The sequence below is a fragment of the Amyelois transitella genome, chromosome 8 (genome assembly GCF_032362555.1).
Source record: "Amyelois transitella isolate CPQ chromosome 8, ilAmyTran1.1, whole genome shotgun sequence".
Lineage (NCBI taxonomy): Eukaryota > Metazoa > Arthropoda > Insecta > Lepidoptera > Pyralidae > Amyelois > Amyelois transitella.
In genome coordinates, this window is record NC_083511.1 from 9,026,133 (window position 1) to 9,048,509 (window position 22,377).

General features: G+C 32.1%; 2 protein-coding genes across 4 annotated transcripts in view; one reads left to right on the forward strand and one right to left on the reverse strand.

Annotated features, from left to right (window-relative positions):
- LOC106135551 (diuretic hormone class 2) overlaps nt 1-22,377 on the forward strand; it is a 58,983-nt gene that overhangs the window by 25,820 nt on the left and 10,786 nt on the right. The window contains exon 1 of one of the 3 annotated variants that reach the window (XM_013335901.2): nt 21,961-22,077. The exons of the other annotated variants lie outside the window; for them this stretch is intronic. The gene's annotated coding sequence lies outside the window, so the exon portion shown is untranslated. Of the gene's footprint in view, nt 1-21,960; nt 22,078-22,377 lie in introns of those variants that run through there. 3 annotated transcript variants of the gene reach the window in all.
- On the reverse strand, nt 16,242-17,958 carry LOC132901998 (uncharacterized). Its single transcript, XM_060945485.1, has 2 exons — nt 17,895-17,958; nt 16,242-17,423 (listed from the first exon to the last, which is right to left on the reverse strand). The coding sequence occupies exon 2, from the start codon at nt 17,345-17,347 to the stop codon at nt 16,610-16,612; it is 738 nt and encodes a 245-aa protein (XP_060801468.1). The 5' UTR covers nt 17,348-17,423; nt 17,895-17,958; the 3' UTR covers nt 16,242-16,609.

Consider the following 22,377-nt stretch of genomic DNA (forward strand, 5'->3'; position numbering starts at 1 on the left):
AAGTAAGATATGAAAGAATGGTATCAATGACGGATACATACATACATATAATCACGTCTATAAAAAACTAAAAGGCCACGATCAGCTGTTTTGATTAATGTTAGAATTGGGATTCAAATAGGCTGCTAGCCCATTGCCTAAAAGAAGAATTCCAAGTTTATAAGCCTATCCCTTAGTCGCCTTGTACGGGTGTACGTAAATATTAGTGTAACTGTAATAAATGTTTGTTTTGAGATCATTAAAGCTTATCACTGAACCTATTATTTGACTGGACACCTCAACAGATATTGTATTATTAGAAATGCATTCATTTTTCCGGTCACTGCTTAGAATGACCTATATTATCACTGATATTAGTTGAAGTTTTGAAAATGAATAATAAAAAATATATGAATTAAAATAAATATAAGGTAGGTATGTATTGCGAATGACAAAATATTAGGTAATTATAATATATATTTATAAAATTTTGCATCTATCATTTCTTTGTGAAGCAAAGAAATGATAGATCACTCTCTTCATGCAAGTTCGTCCGTTTCGGGTACGCTTGACCATTTGACAGAATGTCCTTGATTTGGTTAAACGTTAAATTAATTTCAAAAATTATTTTGCTAACCTTTTTTAGCACCACGTAAGTACCTATATATATTTGAATTTATGGTTTTTAAGTAAGTCTTTTTAATACAAGCATTTAATTTTCATGTTAGTTTTTAAATTTAGATATCATTCTAATAATCTTGTCTCAATTTTAACCGCATAATCATAAAATGATGCTCTTACATTTAGAATAGAATAGATTTATTTTCAAAATTGGATACAAGGTATCACTTATTGACGTAACATCACTTAAATCTTATTATAACTTCTACCGCTCCCAAAACGCATGTGTACAAGAAGCGGCGGAACAAACTACACTGCAGCATTTGCATCGGACGTCAATTTACGAAATCTAATTTATTGCAGACAAAATCTAAAATAGTTTAATCATATGGCTATATTATATATACATTTTCTTAGACGTAGCAACATCGGATCGCTGTATCCATTATACCTGATAATGAAATTCCATCGCTTGAAAGGCATCGTTTATCTCATAATAGGCCAATTAAAATGCACCTGAATTTCTGGGATGTTAACTACCCTTTAGCGTGGTGTGCAAAATAATTTGTTGTGAGATAGACTTTGTGTTGATAATAGATTGGACACAAACTTATTTATCTAACCGTAGTTACTTTTGCAACTATGTAGGTAATCATGTGTCTTTTGTGGAGGGGTAGGCAGTATATTAAGGGAAGGATGTGCAAGTGAAGTGGAAGTTTCATGACTATTTCTTTCCGTAAATGGCGACTAAGGGGATATCTAATGCAAGCATCCTTCCTGTCGTGGTAACAAAGAAAAAAGTGTGCTAGCCACTGCTCTTTCCGTTAAGATTGTTAATCAGGGGAGACGCTAATAAACTTAGGGTTTTTCGCCAAGGCAATGGGCTAGGAAACTATTTGAATCTCCATCTTAAAGCCACACTGCTGAAGGTCTTTCCAAGACTTTAGGCTCTGTTGACCCCCTAAAGGATGCCTTTTTTATAGCCTTTTTTATTTTTTAATTTATGATTACTGTAATGTGCAATTTTATTTTCATTTTATATAGGTAGATATACAATCTTATTTTTTTAATCATTTTTGTAACTATGGATCTCTGTGTCTGGAATAAAGATTTTATTCATTATATTAAAATAACGACGTGATTATTATAGTACGATGTAATGATGTTCCAGGAAGTCAAATTATTTTTAGAATAATTGTTGAGTGAACTTTTGATTATTTCTTACTACAAAATCAAACTAAAATTTCTGCTGGTTTTTTTTCCCATTGCGTAATAAAATTATTCCCCTGAGGCACGCGTGAATGATGGCGGCACGGTTGGCTAAATTACACATTAGTGATAAGTGTTAATCACTCTTTTGCCGAAATTTCAAATGACAATTACAGGGCAAAGTTTACATACATTTTCAGATTACGTCTTTATTCCTTACGGACCTGTCTACGACAGGGTCAATAGTTACAAGAGTCGTTGGCCAAGATTTAGCAATTGTGCGAGGCCAAAAAAAATCTCAATTTCAGAGCTTTTCCTTTAATTATCTTTTACAATGAGCGGGAAAAGTAGCTTTACCTTTTCTTCGCCGCCAGAACAATAGAACCTTAGACTAGTTAGTTAATGTGATTACTATATCCATGGGAAATGTGTAAAACAGTCCTATTTTATTGCTGGGAACCACACGTCACTTAATAATAAGGTCAAGGTTTTAGACATAAGTTCTAGTAATCCCCATTGCGCAATTTTTGGCGACGAGAAAAGAACTCAAATTAATGAATGTCTGCAATAATACTGATGGTTAAGTTTATTCTCATGATTGTAGCAAACTGTTGCGCTTATCGGAAACTTGCTTTTACCCGCAACTTCGCCAGCGGGAATTTAGCGCCACCTACAAAATATACAGAATTGTCGCTAATTCCACTGTATATATAATTTTTATCGTGTTGATATGCAACTTATGTCCTTCGCTAGACACTTAATTAGGTAGGTATACGCAAATTCTAAGAACTTTGGTGGTTCAGTACATAACGCGTGAAGAGGTACCAAACAAACTAACACTTTCGCATTTATAAAATTAGTATATATATATTGTACCTTAAATAAACAGTAAAAGTAGTAGGTATTATCTTTGCAATACATTGCTTCTATCCTGTTATATATTTCTTAAATTTGATGATATGTTACCCTCCCGGTGTCGCTAGATAGTGTTACAGGTAACTTCTAAGTTATTTTTTGCCAACCTGAAGTATACTAGTCATTTTTATCTAGTATATAGTCTAGTCATAGTTTCATGAATAGGTATTATTATACTACCATTAAGATACTTAAATGAAAACCGTAATTAAACAATAAATAAGATTCATAATTAAATAACAAAGTTAAGTTACCATTACTAGTAAATTAGAAAAAAAATCCTACTTTGCAGAACAAAACATTGTTCGTAGCCACTTAAAAGTTCTGTAAAAAAAAATTAAACAATAATTAATTTACCTGGCAGAACACTGAAGGCGATAATTTCATTCCGATGTTCTTACGAACTCTTTATGCCAGTTCTAACCTTTTAAGTGGCTCTTTATTCTACAGATTAAATGTGAGTGAGACAGTTAATAGAAGTTATCATGTTCATTAAAACTAATTTATTGAGCTTCCTGTAAATTATGTTAGTTTAACTGAACAATATAAAGATCATTTATTATTTATTCCTATTATTTTAACCGAATAAAAAGGCGTATGTATTATTTTAAAGCACAAATAGTAAATTCTAAAACTCAATTTTTTTACAATGAAATCAGAAAACCATTTGAGAAGTTTAGTTGTAGATTTAATAAAATCGGTACTAAATTTTACACGAGACAAAAAGTAATCAAGTTGTCTATATTTTAATATATTATCATAATAAACCAACAAATTTACTTAAATGCGGTTGAATTCCCAACTTACCTACAATAATGCTATAACATCGTGTTAGCCCAAAACCATTAACGTTAGTGAAATAGCATTCAGTTTATTTTGTTACACGCTCCCACAAGAGTAATGCTAAATGAAATAAAAATATTCAGAATTTCGTAGGAGTCTGTGCATAAGATGGTTAACAAGCAGCGTGATGTTATCATGTCGCTATTTTAAAATTAAAATTAAAGAGAAAAATAATGTTGTTTTTCGAAGAAACCATTTCATTGAGGATGCTATTTAGGAAAATCTAGCGACACATTTTACATTACATATTTACATTTTATCACGTCTTTTTGTCATACGGGGTAGACAGAGCCATTATGTGCACTTTAAAAATCAATGCGGATGAATAGTCACGCCACTATCAGACAAGCGACATCGCACTAGTTTTACGCTAGCCAGCGGCCCCTTTGTTCTATAAATGTCTCCCACACGTCGCCTTCATGGATTCTCGGCATTGACAGCACCCTGTATGTGATATTTTATATGAAAATATTCCTAAATGCATGTTTGTTCACTTTAACAATCTTGGTAGCTCAAGAGTTTAAACAACATCAAAACTTTCAAATAATACAATTCCGATCAAATTTTGCATTAAATGAGTAAACGAAAGGGAAATTTATTCACGTCTATGTTCTTTGTAACCCTTTATCCATATGTTACAGATATCACGTTTCTATTCCCATTCCCATTAGATAAGACAGAAGACTACGAGAATTATGAGGGCGTTTAGCGTTTAGGTAAATGGCTTAAAATCATGAAATTGACATTCATATAAAAATAGGTGTTACGCCGATAACACCGGTTATCCAATCCACAAACACCTAAGTAGTGCCAGTCCTGAACACTTATTCATTTGTCACTATTCGTCGGAGATGGCATCAATCTCAATCCACACGGGTTCAAAGAAGTATTCTTTGAAATTTTCAGGTAGTTTATAAAGGAAAGTATGAATGGAAAATGTGGATTTTGGAAAATATGACAAGCAATCATTCATTCACCATTCAATAACTGTACGTTCTGTGTGGGTATTCACAATTTATAATAAATATTATATTATAGCATATTTCTAAGACATCCATTTCTTTAGTTTTGTTTAAATAAAATTATATCGTCTAAATTTTTGAAAATAGTTAGAAACAAAACAAAGTTTTTCTGTAAATTAAACTTTTTTATACTCATGTGCAAGATTATTAATATTGTCACTTATGAAAAATGCCAAGATGTTGGTATACTTAAATTAAATTTTCTTCATTTTTTTTCATGCATACTCTGAATCCCACAAAACAACAGTAAATTCAAATGAACCATTAGCACAGAGCAATTCAATTAATCGCGCCGTTTACGTGGGCGGCACAGAGTATGAACGCACGGCGAGGAATCTTCTGTGCACTGTGGTGAAAACCTAATTGCTTTAGAAATTGCATAAAACAGAACATTTCTGTGCTATGTCCCAGACTACTAACAATGAGAAAGGCTAGCCTAATGAGAGAGCCTCTTGGGCGTGACTTCTGAAAAGCAGTCATACTATTTTTATCTCAGCCGTCTGATAATTACATGCTTTTTGTCTTGCAGCTAGATGAGATCAGGACATTTGGATTTAAGTATATTATTCTTTTTAGATTTGAATCGTTGATTTGTTGATAACGTTTGTGGATAATAAGAACGAATGAAATAAAACGTGACTTTGTCTATTCTTGTACTGTCATATATTGTAATGAATTTTTTTGTACACTTGTAGCCTACAACTTGTAGCAATCAACAAACATATAAACGTATCATGCCTAGAAATTTGTAAAACTTTAGTGTATTAACTTGATCTACGAACGGTGACATGTTATGACCTAAAAAGTCTTGTCGGCTAAATGGATGAAACATTATGAATCATCAAACGTCGTAGTGATTTCAGACTCATAAGATTTCACTTCAAGAACATGAAGCAGTACTAGAAACATTTTGACCAGAGCAGTCAGACAGTTTAGCTTACCCGACGGGTGATTGATGACCATCAATTAGCATTAAAATAATGATTAATAGATATTGTTTAGCTCATTTAAAAAAGTCTTCTTTTACGACATCAATTTTGCCTGTCAAGTAAAAAGAGTATATCTTTAAGTATGGTTGGTGCCTATTAAATTTTCTTTATTGACCCAACTTACCTATCGTCCCCCAAAAAAAAAATGTAAGTCACACTCGACGCTTCTATTCTGATCTGTCGAAAACCACACGGCTTATTGCACTGATATTGATGTCATCGGCTTTTCCAGCCGTAGCGTGAAATAGGTAGCTTAGAGTGTGCCGTGAAAAACTATTAAGCGATGACGAAATTGGAGTCACCATGTGTGAAATAAAGTCTCCGTTGTACATTCATTTGGGCGATCGGACGGTTTGATATTAATTCTTGATTGGAAATGACACAAAAGACGATTTATACGCGCTACTCGGAAGGTGCGAGTGTGATTTCAATTTAGATTATGTGTGTTTCGAATAAAATGGAAATTTCATTTCTTAGGCGAAATCTACTCATGAATAATCTTTCTTTTCTCTAAAGGTAACCATAAATTGTTGCAAAAATAGGACATTTTTATAAATTAAACATACGATAATGATGTTTTTTGACAATAGTCTTAAACTTTTGTCTGTAAGGGATAAACACGTCATACGAATATCTTGATATATAATTACATACATTAAATCACGTCCTCATCCTTTACAGAGTAGACAGTAACATGTTTTTTAAGACTAAAAGGCCGCGTTCAGCTATAAGGCTTACCGTGTATTATTATGTAAAGTAAAATTATAAGCATGAAATTAATTTTTTTATACATTATTTTATGAATTTAAGTAATTTAACGATATGGAAATTTGGATAAAAAATATACTTTTTTATTGATGGAGCTTGCCAAAAGCTCGATTAAAAATAATTATTAAAATTCAAATAAAGAATAAACTCTAGTTTGATTCATCGGAATGTCATTAATCATTTAAAGTTTAGTGTTGTTTCTGATGGCACTGGAAATTAACATGGTAATTAGGGTTTTAGAATCTGATTTTATGGAGATTTAATATTAATGTCCGGTGCCATAATTTATTCATGGAATACGACTCAATGGGAAATGGTAATTTTCTTATGTTTACTTCCGTCAAGGTATAAAGAAATGGATTTCTGTATCTCTTTGTATTGGGATTTGGACCCGAGTCCGTGACTTTGCATCCTTAAACTTCCCAAAATTCTGATATTCATCCTATCTTCTTCCTCCTGACTTTTTGCCCGGTTGCATCCTCATCAATCTGGAAAGGAGCTCGGGGTATGTTTTTGACCATGGATCCTGAATTGGGTGAGTCAGGTTTTTACACGAAGCGATTCCCATTTGACTTCCGTGACCTTTGCATGTAGCCCTTATCTACATTGGATCATATTTATACATTCCAGTTACCTGAATGTGCCTGTTTCCTCCCTCTGTTTTCTCTCACCGTAAGATCTAAAATATCGGTTATGCATTGATAATTTACTGTGTCAATTATTTATGTCTATTTTATATTTGTTGAACTTTTATACTTTTAATATACACGCGCATACTTCTTGAATATAGAAAATTCGTTCAAACACTACTTACACACACTTACTAAAGGACAATAAACCAGAGGTGAAAACTTAATAGAGTTTCTAACTGAAATCTTTTTTTTACTCTTTGCATTTCTTGTTATTAATTACTTTAGTAAGCTACTGTTCAATGTCAAAGAGTTTTTATCGTATTTTTTCTTAATTGGCGGCCTACCTTTACTTCTTTGCGGAACGTGCAATTAAAAAGAAATTGCGTTGGAATTTGAAGCTAGCTGGGAAGTGTTAGCCAGTTAATTTCCGTACAAAGGTATTTATTTTATTACCTTTTTTTCTTTATCATCCTTCTGTTCCGACTTTTTGGTAAATAATTAACTGAAAATTTAGGACAAGGAATGTTCACCAGTTTGTATATAACGTTACTATGTAATTAAAACATCACAAAGTGAATAATCTTGAGTAAAAGTTTTGTTGCCGTTTTTACATATAAATAAAAGATAGTTACTTACCTCTATCGAAATAAGAAAATAAAACCAAAACACAATGATATATAAAATACTTTATAGTTTTTGAATCACTTCCAAGTTTAAAAAAGTTTTGTAGGTCAACATTTTTGTAAAATCCATCCGTTCAGCCATATATAGAAAACCTTTTCACGTCACATATTCACCGCAGTTCAATTCTAAAAGTTGACTGACTCACTAATTTGAACATCACTCAGACATATATATATGTATATGTTTCATGTTCTCATACGTATGTTTGTCTTAGAATATTTCGTACAAAGCCGGTATTATTTTCGTGTGCACGAATGCCTCTAGAGGTATGGAGGTAATGACAACTATTCCTTTTGGGCCACGTTTGACATTTATATACCGTATTATTTATATTGTGTTTCCGTAAATTCGTACGTTAACCTTTTGTATAGATGGATTAATCGTTAATTTGTCACTTTAAAATCGTAAAGGTATAATTAAAAAAAAAACTATTTAAAAAAAAGAAGACAATATTTTTGTTATTATACATATATAACATTTTTCATTTATTGCCATAATAATATATTTAAAAAAGTCTGAACATTTTGATAATTATATATAAGGTTGACTGGAAGAGAATTCTTTGAATGTAGCTTGAGAGCTTAATTAGGTTTTAAATAAATAAATAAAATGGAAGACCTATTAAAGAAACAACGTCCTACTAATCAAGGGAGATTTTTTGATCGCTCTTTAATTAAACAAGGATCAAATATCAATGCTAATTACAGGCAATGATAAAATTAACTCTTTTGATCATAATTAAGGATTGCTAGTCTGATCGTTTTAGTAGGCTAGGTTTTTATCCTATTCGAAGGTTATAAATCATTTGCTCTCCCAATAATTGTGTTCAATCGTTTTGATAGATACTTATAATTACCCAAAATTAATATGCAAGGTTTAAACTAAATATATTTTTAACAAATAGATCGCAAAATATAGAATTTGTGCTTTATTCCACCTTGGTCACCTGGATGATATCACCTGGGTGATCAAATTCAATATTTTTGTGTCTTAAAATCACCAAATGACAAATCACCTGTACCTCGATCAAATCGCGATTATCCTAAGGCGAAAGGTCAAGACAACAGTAACTATAGCCAAAGAAGCTTACAGAAGGAGAGTGATGATATGAATGAAGCCAAAGAAATATGCAGGGATCATGGACAGTAAGAAGATAACCTCTGCCTACCTCTCCGGGAAAGGGGCATTATCATGTTATTATAACAGATATAGAAAAAGACGAGTTTATTCGGACGTTCATTGGCAAAAATTTTTCGTCCGAACCAGAATTAAATTGTTAGTTTCTGTCCTACTTCGCATTGGCCACAAATATGATTATCGACTTTGCTGGCCTGCTTTGGCCACTTGTGAATGGACAAAATTGAATTCTCTTATCCAACTAGCAAGATTTCATTAACTTGACGGTTTCCGTTCGTAAAATTATTGGCCAAGGGTCATATAATCAAGTTATGAACATATGCTTTTAAATAGAATTTTTGTTTAAATCCCAGCGATTATGGCAAGTTTAAAGTTGTAGTCTTTGCCTACCTTCCGGAAACTATTTTATTATGTTATTTAACTCTCTTGCGATTTATCTTGAATGGCGTATTCAGGAGGGTATGAAATATATATTTTTTTATGATCGGCAGAGTATACATGATGTTAATATTGATGATGACCTTAAAAACATCACCTTTTTTGCTCTTACATGTATTGCTAATCGTTAGTAAAAAGAAATTTGAACTGATCAAAATTATCTTTTAAATACGCACACATTAATGACTCCCAATGCTTAGGATTTCAATAATAACATTAAAGAAAGGACTGACATAATTATAAAACTATTACTTGGTTTAGTTAGAACAATTGGAGTAAGTTATCATCAAATTTGGGACATGCATGCAGCAGTGCCCATTTTGTCCCTCGGGATAAAGTTATAACTTAGTTACCCACTAGGGATTATTTCAGGAAGACTTAGCTGAGTGTTACGTGATATCTCCTTCGCCGTGATAAAATATAGAGGCCATAATTAGTAAATGGTATAATTTAATATTAAATGATAGACTTGTACTTCAGGGCTTCACGCGCTTAGGAATTTACAGGTGTTGGTTTTTCCTGTATTACTCTTGAAGATCAAGTCTTTCTTAATGCTATAAATATTTTATCTTTAATTATTCTGAGTACTTACGGTTTGTCTGGAATAGTCATTCTATGTAATCAACAATTTGTATATAAATACAATATTGTTAAATAAGCTTATTAAATACAAAATATATATTGTGCATTAAATAAAAATTTAGCTTATAAATAAATTATAAACAATTTAACGGTCTATCCAAATACTGAAATAGATCATTTAAAAATTGGTCCTACAAAGCTTTTTCTATCTCTTTTATAATCTCTTGTACATAATCCTAAAAATTATATTTTGTCTGAAGCAATGTTCCTAAAAACCTACCAAAAGTTCTCTTTACCCTTCTGCAAACCTGAACTTGTTAAAATGAAAGCCAAACAAGAGTTCGGTAACTTCTTATTGAATACAAAACTCATTAAATTGTCGTCGGTTAAGGGCTTAGGTGAAAAATTTGTCAAAACCCCGCGTTCTCGCTTCGCAACAAAAAGTATGGAAATTATTATTTCATTACAGGTAAATATTTCGGTAAAACCGACGAAGCGGCTTTAAATTTTACGTACAAACTTTATTAGAATGTTTCAATTATTGTAAAACATGAAATAAGTAAATTGACACATTACATTATTTATTCACCAGAACATAAGAATACTTTTTCACTAACTACTAGAGATTATGCCAAATATTATAGGTACGTCACAAAATTATTATTTTTTTAGATTAAGGGCACTTTTAAAAAAAAGTAAATTCGAGATTTTATTCAAATGCACGAGAATCAAATTATAATTCCATCTTTAAAATACAAAGGGAAGATGAATCAATATCATTTAATTGTTTTGCTGTATTCAAAATACTGGCCGAGAAGAAAACCATACAAACTTACTCGCAATTTTGTTTTTTTACTTTCTACGCTGCTTGATACTAGGCAACTACCAGTATTAATTTTAATCAAATGGAAAATTTAAAGCCAACTATTTCTATGACACTCGTTAAAAAAAGAATAACAGAACGTGTCTTGCATTTTGATAAAGTAAATTATGCTTGGCATTTTAAAAATTTACCACGGACGACTCAGAAGATAAAAGAGTGTTTAAAACTTTTATCGCTGCTTTGGTTATTAATCGCAACATGTGTGTAGGGCAAAACGAAAAAGCAAAGTATTTTTAATATAATTTTATATGTAGAAATATGTATATACCTAATTGTTTAACTGGTTTTCTGCTAACCCGACTAAACAAATAAGAACCACATTTGTTGATTATAAGTCTTTTTAGATTTTGATTGGAAAATTTAAAACATTTCGACAAAACACTATGATTGTTATTCTTACTTACAAAATACGATAGTCTTACTAATGCGTCATAGCTAAATCACTGGGACTATTTTTTTTAAATTTTGAATGATATTAATTCATGACCCGTGATTAAACTTAAGTTATTTCAGAATAGGTATATATTTACTATGTACATATGTTGATGATCCGAAATAAAAATTCTCACATCGATACTTATGATATTTTCTCCTCAGCACGTCTCTGACAGACAAAGGATTCATAAAAGAGGCTGGAAATGTTTTTATCACGTCAAGGCAGACGTGATACGAGTAGTGTCACTTCCTTGCTTGGTGTTGTAAATGCTACTGTTAATAAAATATATATATATCCCATATTTAACGATTTCCCAATAAATCTCTCTTCTCTTCTTCTCTCTCTCTTATCTCTCATCGCTCTTACATACGACGTTTTACCTGAACGTCACACATAGTTGTTTATTTAGAGACAATGAATACACCGAAGTTTGATATCACGTGTGTAATCCATTCGTATATATATGTATATGTATTATTGAGATATAAAATTCATCCATCATACGTCGGCAGTTGTTACGCGGTAATCCCCCGGTTTACATATTACATTACATTTGCGAATCCATTGGCGCGATATATTTTGTTTCAACTAATGTGATGTACTTATTCCGAATGTCTTACGAGATCATGTTGCTTATTATATTAATCTAAAGTAATATTATAAAGCTGAAGAGTTTGTTTATTTGTTTGAACAATCTTATCTCAGGAACGAATCTTCAGGTTCGAATTGAAAAATTCTTTGCGCTGAATAGACCATTTATCTAGGAAGGCTTTACGCTGCAACTATTAGGAGCGAAGAAATAATGGAAAATGTGAAAAAAACGGGGAAAATTATTCATCCTTGAGGGCTTCAACGATGCCCAAAATAACTATTCCACGCGGACGAAGTCGCGGGCACAGCTTGTGTTATATAATTCTTTTATTACCATGTTTCATCTTTAAGCCATACAGCTGAACGTGGTCTTTTTGTCTTGTTAAGATTGTTGGCTCTGTATAAAGACGTGATTACATGTATTAAAACCAACTGAAGCTATTCATTTTGAAAAGGTTTAGTCAGAATAATGATGGCAATTCAGATGTTTGGCTTAATGAGATTCGAATAGTAACAAGTTGCTAGCCCATTGCCCCATAGAAGAATCCCAAGTATACAAGGCTATCCCTTAGTCGCTTTTTACGACATCCATGGTTTACGGTTGGCGGCGGCAATAACTTTTTGAGGATTTAAAAAAAATATTTACTTATTATCTTTTTTTCATGCGAGTAACACTGACTGACACTCGTATAAATATTTCGTTTTAATCTGTATACTTTATCAATCCAGACTTTCCCACAGATTAAAAATATGCGGTGTCGAGATTAAATTGAAAAACGTATCAAACGAGCCCACATTTAAAATTTCATTAGAAATGGCTTATCTTCATTTTGATTGGACTGAAATAAAATCAGTATTCCATATTTTTTCTACTCATTTTACGTTACGAAGAAAACATTTCTTATTACTTACTCTTCCATCGACAAGACTAGCTTTCACTTGTGACTTTGTTCTTCTGAGGTTTTTCTCGTGGACTTTTTACTTATTTTCATTTGTCCTCGTATGGCAATTCATCATAAATCGGTCGATATTATGTTCAATTGTTTCATGACATTAAGATTTAAGGTGAAACACACTCAAATCTTTATTTACTAAGGAGGACCCTGGCTGATTGACTATCGTATATCGTATCGTTTCTAACAATGAAGATTCTGCATACATACATACATATGGTCTCGTCTATATCCCTTGCAGGGTAGACAGAGCCAACAGTCTTAAAAAGACTGAATGGCCACGTTCAGCTATTTGGTTTAATGATAGAATTGAGATTCAAATAGTGACAGGTTGCTAGCCCATCGCCTAAAAATGAATCCCAAGTTTGTAAACCGATCCCTTAGTCGCCTTTTACGACATGAATGGGAAAGAGATGGAGTGGTCCTATTCTTTTTTGTATTGGTGCCGGGAACCACACCGCACATGAAGATTCTGTCTAGTGTGCAATAAGAGAAGAATATTGGGTTCTCAATAAAAATAATAATAATTGGTATTTTGTTTCAAATTCATACATTTTAAACTAAGAAAATATATATCGTTCCATGCACCATAACAATGAGGGAAACGTTGTTCTAACCAGTATTGTGGCTGACAAGGGAGACTTTATCGGAATTCAATCGTCTTCTGCTTTTGTTTGTTTTGAGGTTTGTATCATGGAAGTTATTATATAGATTTCTTTAGGCCGTACGGCTACTAATATATTTTTAAATGTTTATGATTATTATTTCGCAAGACAGATTCAGTAGATACAATGTATTTTTTTCGAGTATACAATACTTTTTATTTTATTACTAGTGTTTAAGTTGTAAAGGCCATAATATTAATTCAGTTTTATGAAGTCAAATGCAATAAGTTAAAATTAATAAATGTCTGCTGATTTTATTTAAAAGTTTAATATAAATTACTAAATAAAAGTAAGTTAGTTGTTTTTTGGTATAGAATGAAATTGTGTTAAGTGGGCAATATAAATTTATTTTTACATCGATTTAACTGCAACAGTTATAAACGGAGAGCATGGCTGGTTTTATTTCAGTGTTTGAGGCAGTAATGAATTTGTTAATACCGCTGTTTGTGGATTACAAGGTTTATGTGTTTCGAGATTGCGCCCAAATTGTTTCAGATTTGTTTCAGGATTTACAGTATAAACTCTGTGTTTAATATTCAAACATATGTTTGTACTTTTTTGACAATGGTTTATATGAGAGCAATTCCATTGTATTGGCATCCAGCTAAACGTGGCCTATTTAAAGCTTAAGACTAATGGTTCTGTCCACTCCGTATGTATAAAGACGTGATTATATTTATTTATCTTCTAAGTTGTTATATGAGAACTAGTTATTTGATTAGGGAATATATAAATAACACTGGCAAGAGAATAAAAATAAAAATATTAATGATTTAAAATTATGATACTCACAAAAAAGTTGCACTGCCTTTCGTATCAATTGTTTTTAAATCACAAGAACGTTTAACGTTAGGTGTTAATAAATATTGTAAGAAAAGTTAATTCAGCCAGAGTTCGCGGCAAACTGCACAAAAAGTTGTAAGTGCAGTAATTCTTAGTCGAAGCCGGAATTTATTAACATCAAGTTACAATACGAAGATAAATTGGCTCATAGTTGCTTTACTTGTAAGTTTGGTATTGATAAGTTTAATATTAATTTACTTATAACTTACATTGAATGAGTATGATAGGTTGCTCTCATACTGGTTTGGTAGGAGAGAAACAAACTCTTCTTCTTTAAACATAACTTCTCTGCTGTGTGTATGCAGTGTGGTTCCCGGCACCAATATAAAAAAGAATAGGTCCACTCTTGTAACCTGTCACTATTTGAAACTCAATTCTATCTTAAAGCGAAATAGCTGAACGTGGCTTATCAGTCTTTTCAAGACTGTTGGCTCTGTCTACCCCGCAAGACGTGATTATATGTATTTATGTTTTCTCTGCTGTTTTTGTTACTTTTGCCCTTTCTTGTACAACAAAACATTAATATGAACACATAATTATATATACGAGTACAGAAAAAACTGTGTGTATGTGTGTTGTTTATAAATAAACTGCCACAGTTAAACCGGTGGACCAAATTATCCCATTACCTGAGTAGGTACCAGGATAACTCATTCAAATTGGTCCATTAATCTTACAAGTTTCTTACTTCGGCTTTCTTCACCATTTATGTTTCTTGTGGGATAGATTATATCCTTATTGAAAAATTACTCGACAAGATTTCATCTTTGTAAATTATACAAATTCAAAATTTTATTTTGGGACATTTCAACATCATTTAATAATTGTTGGCGTCAAATAAATTACTTAAAACTAAGTTTACTGACGCTTCCAAAACGTCAGCGCAGAAAAAGCGGTAACAAACTGTACTGCAGCGTTTTCTTTAATAACATAAACTTCATAATTATCCAAACTTAGAATGTGTACGAAAGAATATATATTCTTGATGTGTATTGAAATATAATTTTGTGTGCCGTTAAAGTGCCATTTGGAGCTCGAGACTTTATAATAGGACCACTCCATCTCTTTCCCTTGGATGTTGTTAAAGGCGACCAAACCAATAGTTACACAGGGATCGTCGCAGGTTGAAAGATGTATCTACCTTTTTTAACAAATACATAAAATCACGCCTCTTTCAAAGGTAGGCAGTGACTGCCTCTTTACTCTTGCCACGATCCCGGCATACTTCTTTAGCTCTATTCGCATTCATAACTCTCTTCATGCAAACTAGTTTAGGGACTCTTGGCCTGATCTTTCGCCAGGACGTCCCAATAGTATAGTATGTTATATATATATAGTATGTTTTATGTATTTTAAGTTTCATTTATTTAGATATTTTTAAAACAGAACTGTACAATTTTTCTTTTACCGTAAATTCGCACAACGAAACATTTCCGTCAAGTATTTTCCTCTATAATAAAATCTAAGGTTGATTCAATACCGCGGGGAGAACAAGACCCAACAACGTTTGTTTTATTTTCACTTCCTACATTTTTCGTGAACTTTATACTGTCTCATAATAATGTAAACTTGTAATTGTCTGAATGATATAGTATGTTGTCAAATTACACAAAACGAAAATAATTTTTGACGTCGGTTGCCAAAATAAATTATGAAACGTTTACCAGATGGCATAACTGTGGTAATTCACATGAAGCAAAATAAATACATACTATACCTATGATTTCGGTGTGAAGATCATGAACTGATTAATAAAAAAATAAATTAGAATACTTAGGTAAGCATATTCTTATTTTAGAATGAAATATTGATATGTGAATAACACTTTATTGAAGTGTCCCAATTTCTATCACTATTGAATGAAGCCAAATAGCTGAACGTGACCTATCAGTCTTTTCAAGACTGTTGGCTCTGTCTACCCTACAAGTGATATAGACGTGACCATATGTATGTATAGAAATAAAAATAATACCTTATCATAGATAAAAACATGAAATCAATATAGAAAACACGTTTTTAAATTTCACTCGTACGTGCAAAATGTTAAGTACATAGGGTACGGGTACCAGTAGTCAGCCTTTTAGCGAAAAGTGTAAATTTAAATATGTATAGAAAATTATTGAAAATAGTAATAAAAAACCTTTTGTACTTATATACTTAATCATTTATTAAACTTTGATAAGCAATTAACAAATAACATAATTTTGCTTAATAAGTATGGAAAATAAAATATTTATCAAAATAAGGCACTTTTCCCCAGTACTCAGCCGGCACAAGCCAGCACTCGGCCATGTAGCTACCAGTAGTCAGCCTCTCCTGAGATCGATTGTTTTAAGCTTAATTATGTAGGAACTTAATCAAATTAATTAAATAATAAGGCCTGAGTAGGTACTCTAATATCACAAGAACCATTATCAACTTATTCATCATTAAAATCACTATTTAAAAAATTCTGAAGTTCTTCTTCATTTCTAAAGGTTTCTCTACGATTAACCATTTTTTTCAGAACTAAATTTTCTTTATTAGTTTCTTTCACAGGAGTTCCAGGTGTTATGACTACATCACTGAGGATTTTAATCTTATTTGGTTTAGCTTTCTCTGGATCACAGTTAGTCTGCTCTGCTTCTTCTCCTTTTCTTTCTTTCATATCGTTTAATTTTCTTTTTTTAATACTTTTCATAATGAATTCTGGATCAGAGTCATCAATTTTCTTTTTTGTATTAAGTCCTTTCACTTTACGTATGATAGAATTCACAGCTTTATTTTTCTTGGTTTCATTTTTCTGCTTTTGCTTTTCTTCTTTATTTTTCTTTCTCTGTAACTTTCTTTCTTCAATGGCATGTTTCTTTTTTTTTTGTTTCTCAGCCTCTTTCATAATTTCAAATTGCCTCCATTCTTCAGACGATATTGCTCCAATTCTGTTCATTACTCTAGGAGATGCGGTTTTCTTTATAGGTGACGGAATAATGAGATGCTTTCGAACAAAAGGTGATACTTTCGGTGATCGAATGAGTATCACAGAATAAGTCTTAGGTTTTTGGTAATACGTCGGTTCACTTCTTGACATCGGAGGGTTGTTATCGTAGATGAAGTCTATCTTGAATTGTGCCTCGAGGAACCCCATAGTTTCTACTAGCTTCTCTAATAGACATGCCATTTCTAATAGCGTCTAAAGCTTGAGTAACTTTCTCTTCGGGGTATTGTAATATGGGTCTCGAAAGAGACATATGGAACTGCAAAAAATAAACAATACCAACAAATTAAGGAAATACTTAGTATTTAAGGGCTTATTAAATAAATCGATAAATTAAGCAGCGTGAGTTACGAATGGCTGAACACTGGATTCACCCTTCCCAGTACTCCGCCGTGGTTTAAACAAAACTAGTTAGGCGGCCGACTACTGGATTTTTGATGAAATGTTGAATGGCATGTTTATACTAAATTAAAATGTGAATTTCAGACTTTAAAATGATACCAATAAGACTTTAATTTAAAAATATGCGTAAATTCCAGTACTCAGCCGGGGGTGGCTGAACACTGGATAAGGTAAAAGAAACGTATACCCAGTAGTCAGCCACCTCATTATTTAAATAACTATAAAGAAACTGTTATATTACTTATTTGATTTTGACGTGAAAAATGTACATCGAGTATATTTTTATAAGACATGATATAAAAGTTAATAAGAAATCACAATAACTCACCTTCTTCTCGGACACCTCCCACTAAGAAAATTTTGGCGCGCACGCCGCCTCTTCACTCGCAAAGTGACAACGTTGAAATGGAACCCGAATACTATTTCTTGCAACCGCGTGGCGTCATTCTGATCTTCCGAACTGACCAACAAGAAGCCAAGGCCTTTTTCAAAAGTGACCTGATTGGATTATTTGCAATAGAACGCTATTCTTATAGGATATTAGCCGGAAAAGGCTGACCACTGGTGCGGGGCTGACTACTGGTGGCCGTACCCTAATCAAATTTCAAATATACAAAATCGATGTTTACATATAATCGCTGTATTGCGTATTCAGCAAAGTGGCTTTCCACTAAAGCCCACTATAATACTTTGAATAGCATTCCCATAAAAACATTCCAAGACTCCATTGTATCGCATTGTCGGTTACTTGCATAAGCATATTGTTATGTCTTAATGGTCTGAATACAGTGCTCTCGTGAATAGGAATTTGCGTTAACACGAAGAATTAATTTTGTTTAGATGACTCTCGTATCGTGGAAAGTGGGAAGACCAGTAATCCCTGCAAGTAGATAATTATACAACTCTCCTAGCCCATATGTTGGGTTCAATTCCTGACGACGACCACATTATCTCCTCTACTATTCAATAAGCTATAAGTATAGCTTATTGACTATAATTATAGCTTATATAAAAAAAATCCCGTGGCTCGGCTAGCATGTACCTATTAAGAGACCTTTATCGCAAATACCACGGGAGCCACAATTTCATGGAGATATGTATGTCAACCTTTGTCCTTTTTACTATATTTCTACCAATATAATTGCGAAATTCCATATTAATCTCTCCATTCAAAAAAAAAAAAAAATTCAAAATTTTTTTATTCATTATTATAGGATATTATTATATCGCTTAATAATTGTCGTATGGTTTAACAACTTGGTTGACGTCAAATATATTACTTAAAAACTAAGTTTACTGCCGCTTCCAAGGCGTCAGTGCAGAAGAAGCGGTAACAAACTGCACTGCAGCATTTTCTTTAACAACGTCAACTTCACAATATTAAATTATACTTAGAATATAACATTCATAATTAACATACAGGTAAAAAATATATACTTTTGCTTTTTTTATCATGAGTTAGGAGACATCATGAGTTAGGAGACATTATAATATTTATTTTTAGATTAGGTTTAATTGTATTTACATTTATACCATATTTATATACCTATATAAAAATATTAATTTAAATTTCACTTCAAAAATGGTACTTTAAAATCTTCAAACTCGCAGAGACTGTTCTGATTGAAGATCATATTGCCGGTTTGACTCTGAAACTAAATTTACATTGCAAACGCTCTGATGAACTGTCGTCTGCATATCCTGTTATACAATGCCAATTTGTGGACATAACTTTGGACCAAACTAACAGGCAGAGAGAATAGAGGAGGTAGCTGAAAGGGTGTTTGTTGATTATTTAAAAGAAACTTTATTTTAAAAGATATTCCTAATTTTCGAATGACATGACTGTCTCTATTTTAATTCTCAATATTATTCCTTAGCTGCATAAGCTGAAAATTCATTGAATATTTTATCAACAACGTAATCAAATATTAAATTTGAGGGAAAATAACTGTTTCTGGTAACATATTTCAAATCTTATTAATATTTACTTCATTTTAACATTTTGAGATAATTTTAAACGCATTTACTATTTGTCTACTTATTTTACTTTCTTTTTTGGAAAAGATTTACCGATCGATATTTTTTTTGTTTAAATTTGCCTTTAGTAGCCTCCTTCGATATTTGGAAGAAATTTAGTGACTACCCACTTAATTTCTTCCAAATGTTAATTAATTTTTCTTCTTCCTCTTGGCCTAAATCACCCGGAATGACTATATTATTGTCCACCTCCAAATTCCTAAGATGAAATTAAATAAAAATTTTTTTTTAACTAATCTGTAATAAGTAGTTAAATAAAAACTGGTTCCGTCAAAGCTTTTAGAGCGTGCCGTATTAGGAAGCTTATGTCAAAGCTGCAGGGAAGCTTGGTAAGTGAAAGAGAGCTTAACGAATCTTACGTAAGGCAAACAACTTTGTATGTACAAAATACGTTGAAAATTTATACGTATATATTATATTCTTTGTAGAAAATCTAAAATCTTAGCGACGCAAATTGTATAGTTATACAATATAATACTTTAAAAAAAGTTTTAAAACTAATGGGCACTGTATAATACCTACATTTTATAAAATTTATTTGCCATTAATGATAAGAAAATATTTAAAATTCACTTGCCATACACAATAAATGAATGCACTTATAATGAATTTAAGAAGTAAACGTTTAAATTAATTATACTACCAAAATTGTTCGTTTAATTAAATACAATCGTGATATTAGAGATGACACCCATTCATAGACCCGAAAACTTTCACCATTAAAGAATTTTGAAATGACAGTTCCGAGTGAACGTTCAATGTTTTCACGTGCTTAGAATATTCTCAGTGGCTGAACACAAGTCTCTACCAGTGCAACTAGGTAGTGGCTTAACAAGGCAAAACAACGTCTACATGTGCAATATGTGGACAAAGTGCACTTTGTATTATCGCCGTATCACCTTGCGTGTCACTATTGAAGGAAAATGTAGGATCTAGTTTCTGTTTTGTGCACTTAAATAGACCGGTTTCAAGGTTATGTTATAATGGTAAAATTGTTGCGTCGCGTTAAATGATTTGGTAATCATACAATTATCGGTATTATATATCCCGATTTCAATGGGTAATCACCTTTTTTTTCAAACCTTGAAATAGGTTTTGTATTTTCCGAAAGTTATTTGTTTATGAACAACAACAGTATATAACATAGGAGTGTATAAATTATTTTGTTTAAGTTTATTATATAGTTTTGTCATAGATTTATTTACAGAATTACATTTCGGAAGCAATAAATTTACTCTAGAGGTAATTAAACGAGGTTACCAGAGAACAACTATTGTGCATTATATCTTCCCAAGAAATTTTAGATTCTGGTAGTCAGTCCACGTAATTAAACTTTACCAAATTACTTCGCCGTGTTTAAAATAAAGTGACTGTAAGATCAACCAGAATTCGGGTTTCATAATATTTTGTATGGAAGAGGAAGTAAATGACGTGATGTTACGTGCATAAATGATAATATTTGAACAGTTCTATTTTTAACGCAATTTTTTTTATCTTTATTAATCAATACAAAAGGATACAGACGGCTTAACTGACATATCAACACACAGCCTAAATCGCTGAGTTAAGAGGCTGGCATGTAGGTATAATAAGTACCGAAATTTCCGTGGGGGGGAAAGTCAAGGGGATAACATTAACATTAACGGAACTATATTTAAACTAAATTATTCATTTAATATTTTCCCAATAATCATAATTACAAAGTGCACTTATGATTACGATTACCACCACCACGTGGAAAACCTCACCATTCATCGCATTACACTTGACAATCTCTTATCTGAGATGTTCATGTGAATATGAATGAATGGGAAAACCTGCGTAGGCGTCCTTTGTCACCACAGAAATATGATAAGGTCTCTCACCCAGCGAAGCGGTGAGATCTCTTTGATTCAATAATAAAATTTATATTATTGACATTGCTTCAGCTGGCGTGATTTGTGTTATATGTGTAATGTTTAAGTTATATACGCTTATATGCAGTGTTTTACTACAGAGTTGAAATTGTCATTGGAAAAGATGAAAAATTAAAGATAGTCATATTTTGAAGCCTATCAAAAATCTTTTACATACGAATTTATCGAATTTAACATTTTCCTAGTGCAAAATTATTTAATATTGCTACATCTTTTCGCATTGAATATGATTCAGATTTATTTTGTCCAATCTGTAATCAATGCTGATTATCAATAGTTAAAATTAGTTTCCGTGTGAAATCTGATGACGTCATCTGCCGGATCTCTTTTGCGTCAAGTCGTTTCGTCGTAATGTGAGTGGGCCCTATCACAAAATCTGATACATGTTACATTTTATCGGCGCACTTTGAATCTCAGTAATTAGTTTAATCGAAGAGTAGTGTCAATATAACGCATGGTCACATATGATAAGCGACAATAAGTTTATACCAGTGTCAGACGAACTTTATGGCTATTTGCTGAGGAGCTTTTGTGTTGAACGCTTGATAGAATCATGTAAGTTTTTTTTCCAAAACTCTAACTATATCCCAGTAATGTTATATATTACTATTCGAAACTTTCAATAGAGATTCAAATTATTTTTTTTGGAAATAAGAACTTCATATAACCATCCTATGTGTCGAATATATGTTTTGGGTTTATATATTTACGAAAATTGTTCACTGCACTTTGCCACTGTAAAGAAATGCCATGTCAATAAACTTTTTTGCCCTCCTCCGAATATAAAAAAATGATAAATAGATGATCGAAGCCATCCCGTGAATGCGTAGCTTTTTATGGCAAGCTTTATGAAAT

Excerpts from the sequence above, each read along its gene's own strand:
- LOC132901998 (XM_060945485.1), bottom strand. The coding sequence starts at position 17,347 with ATGGCATGTCTATTAGAGAAGCTAGTAGAAACTATGGGGTTCCTCGAG.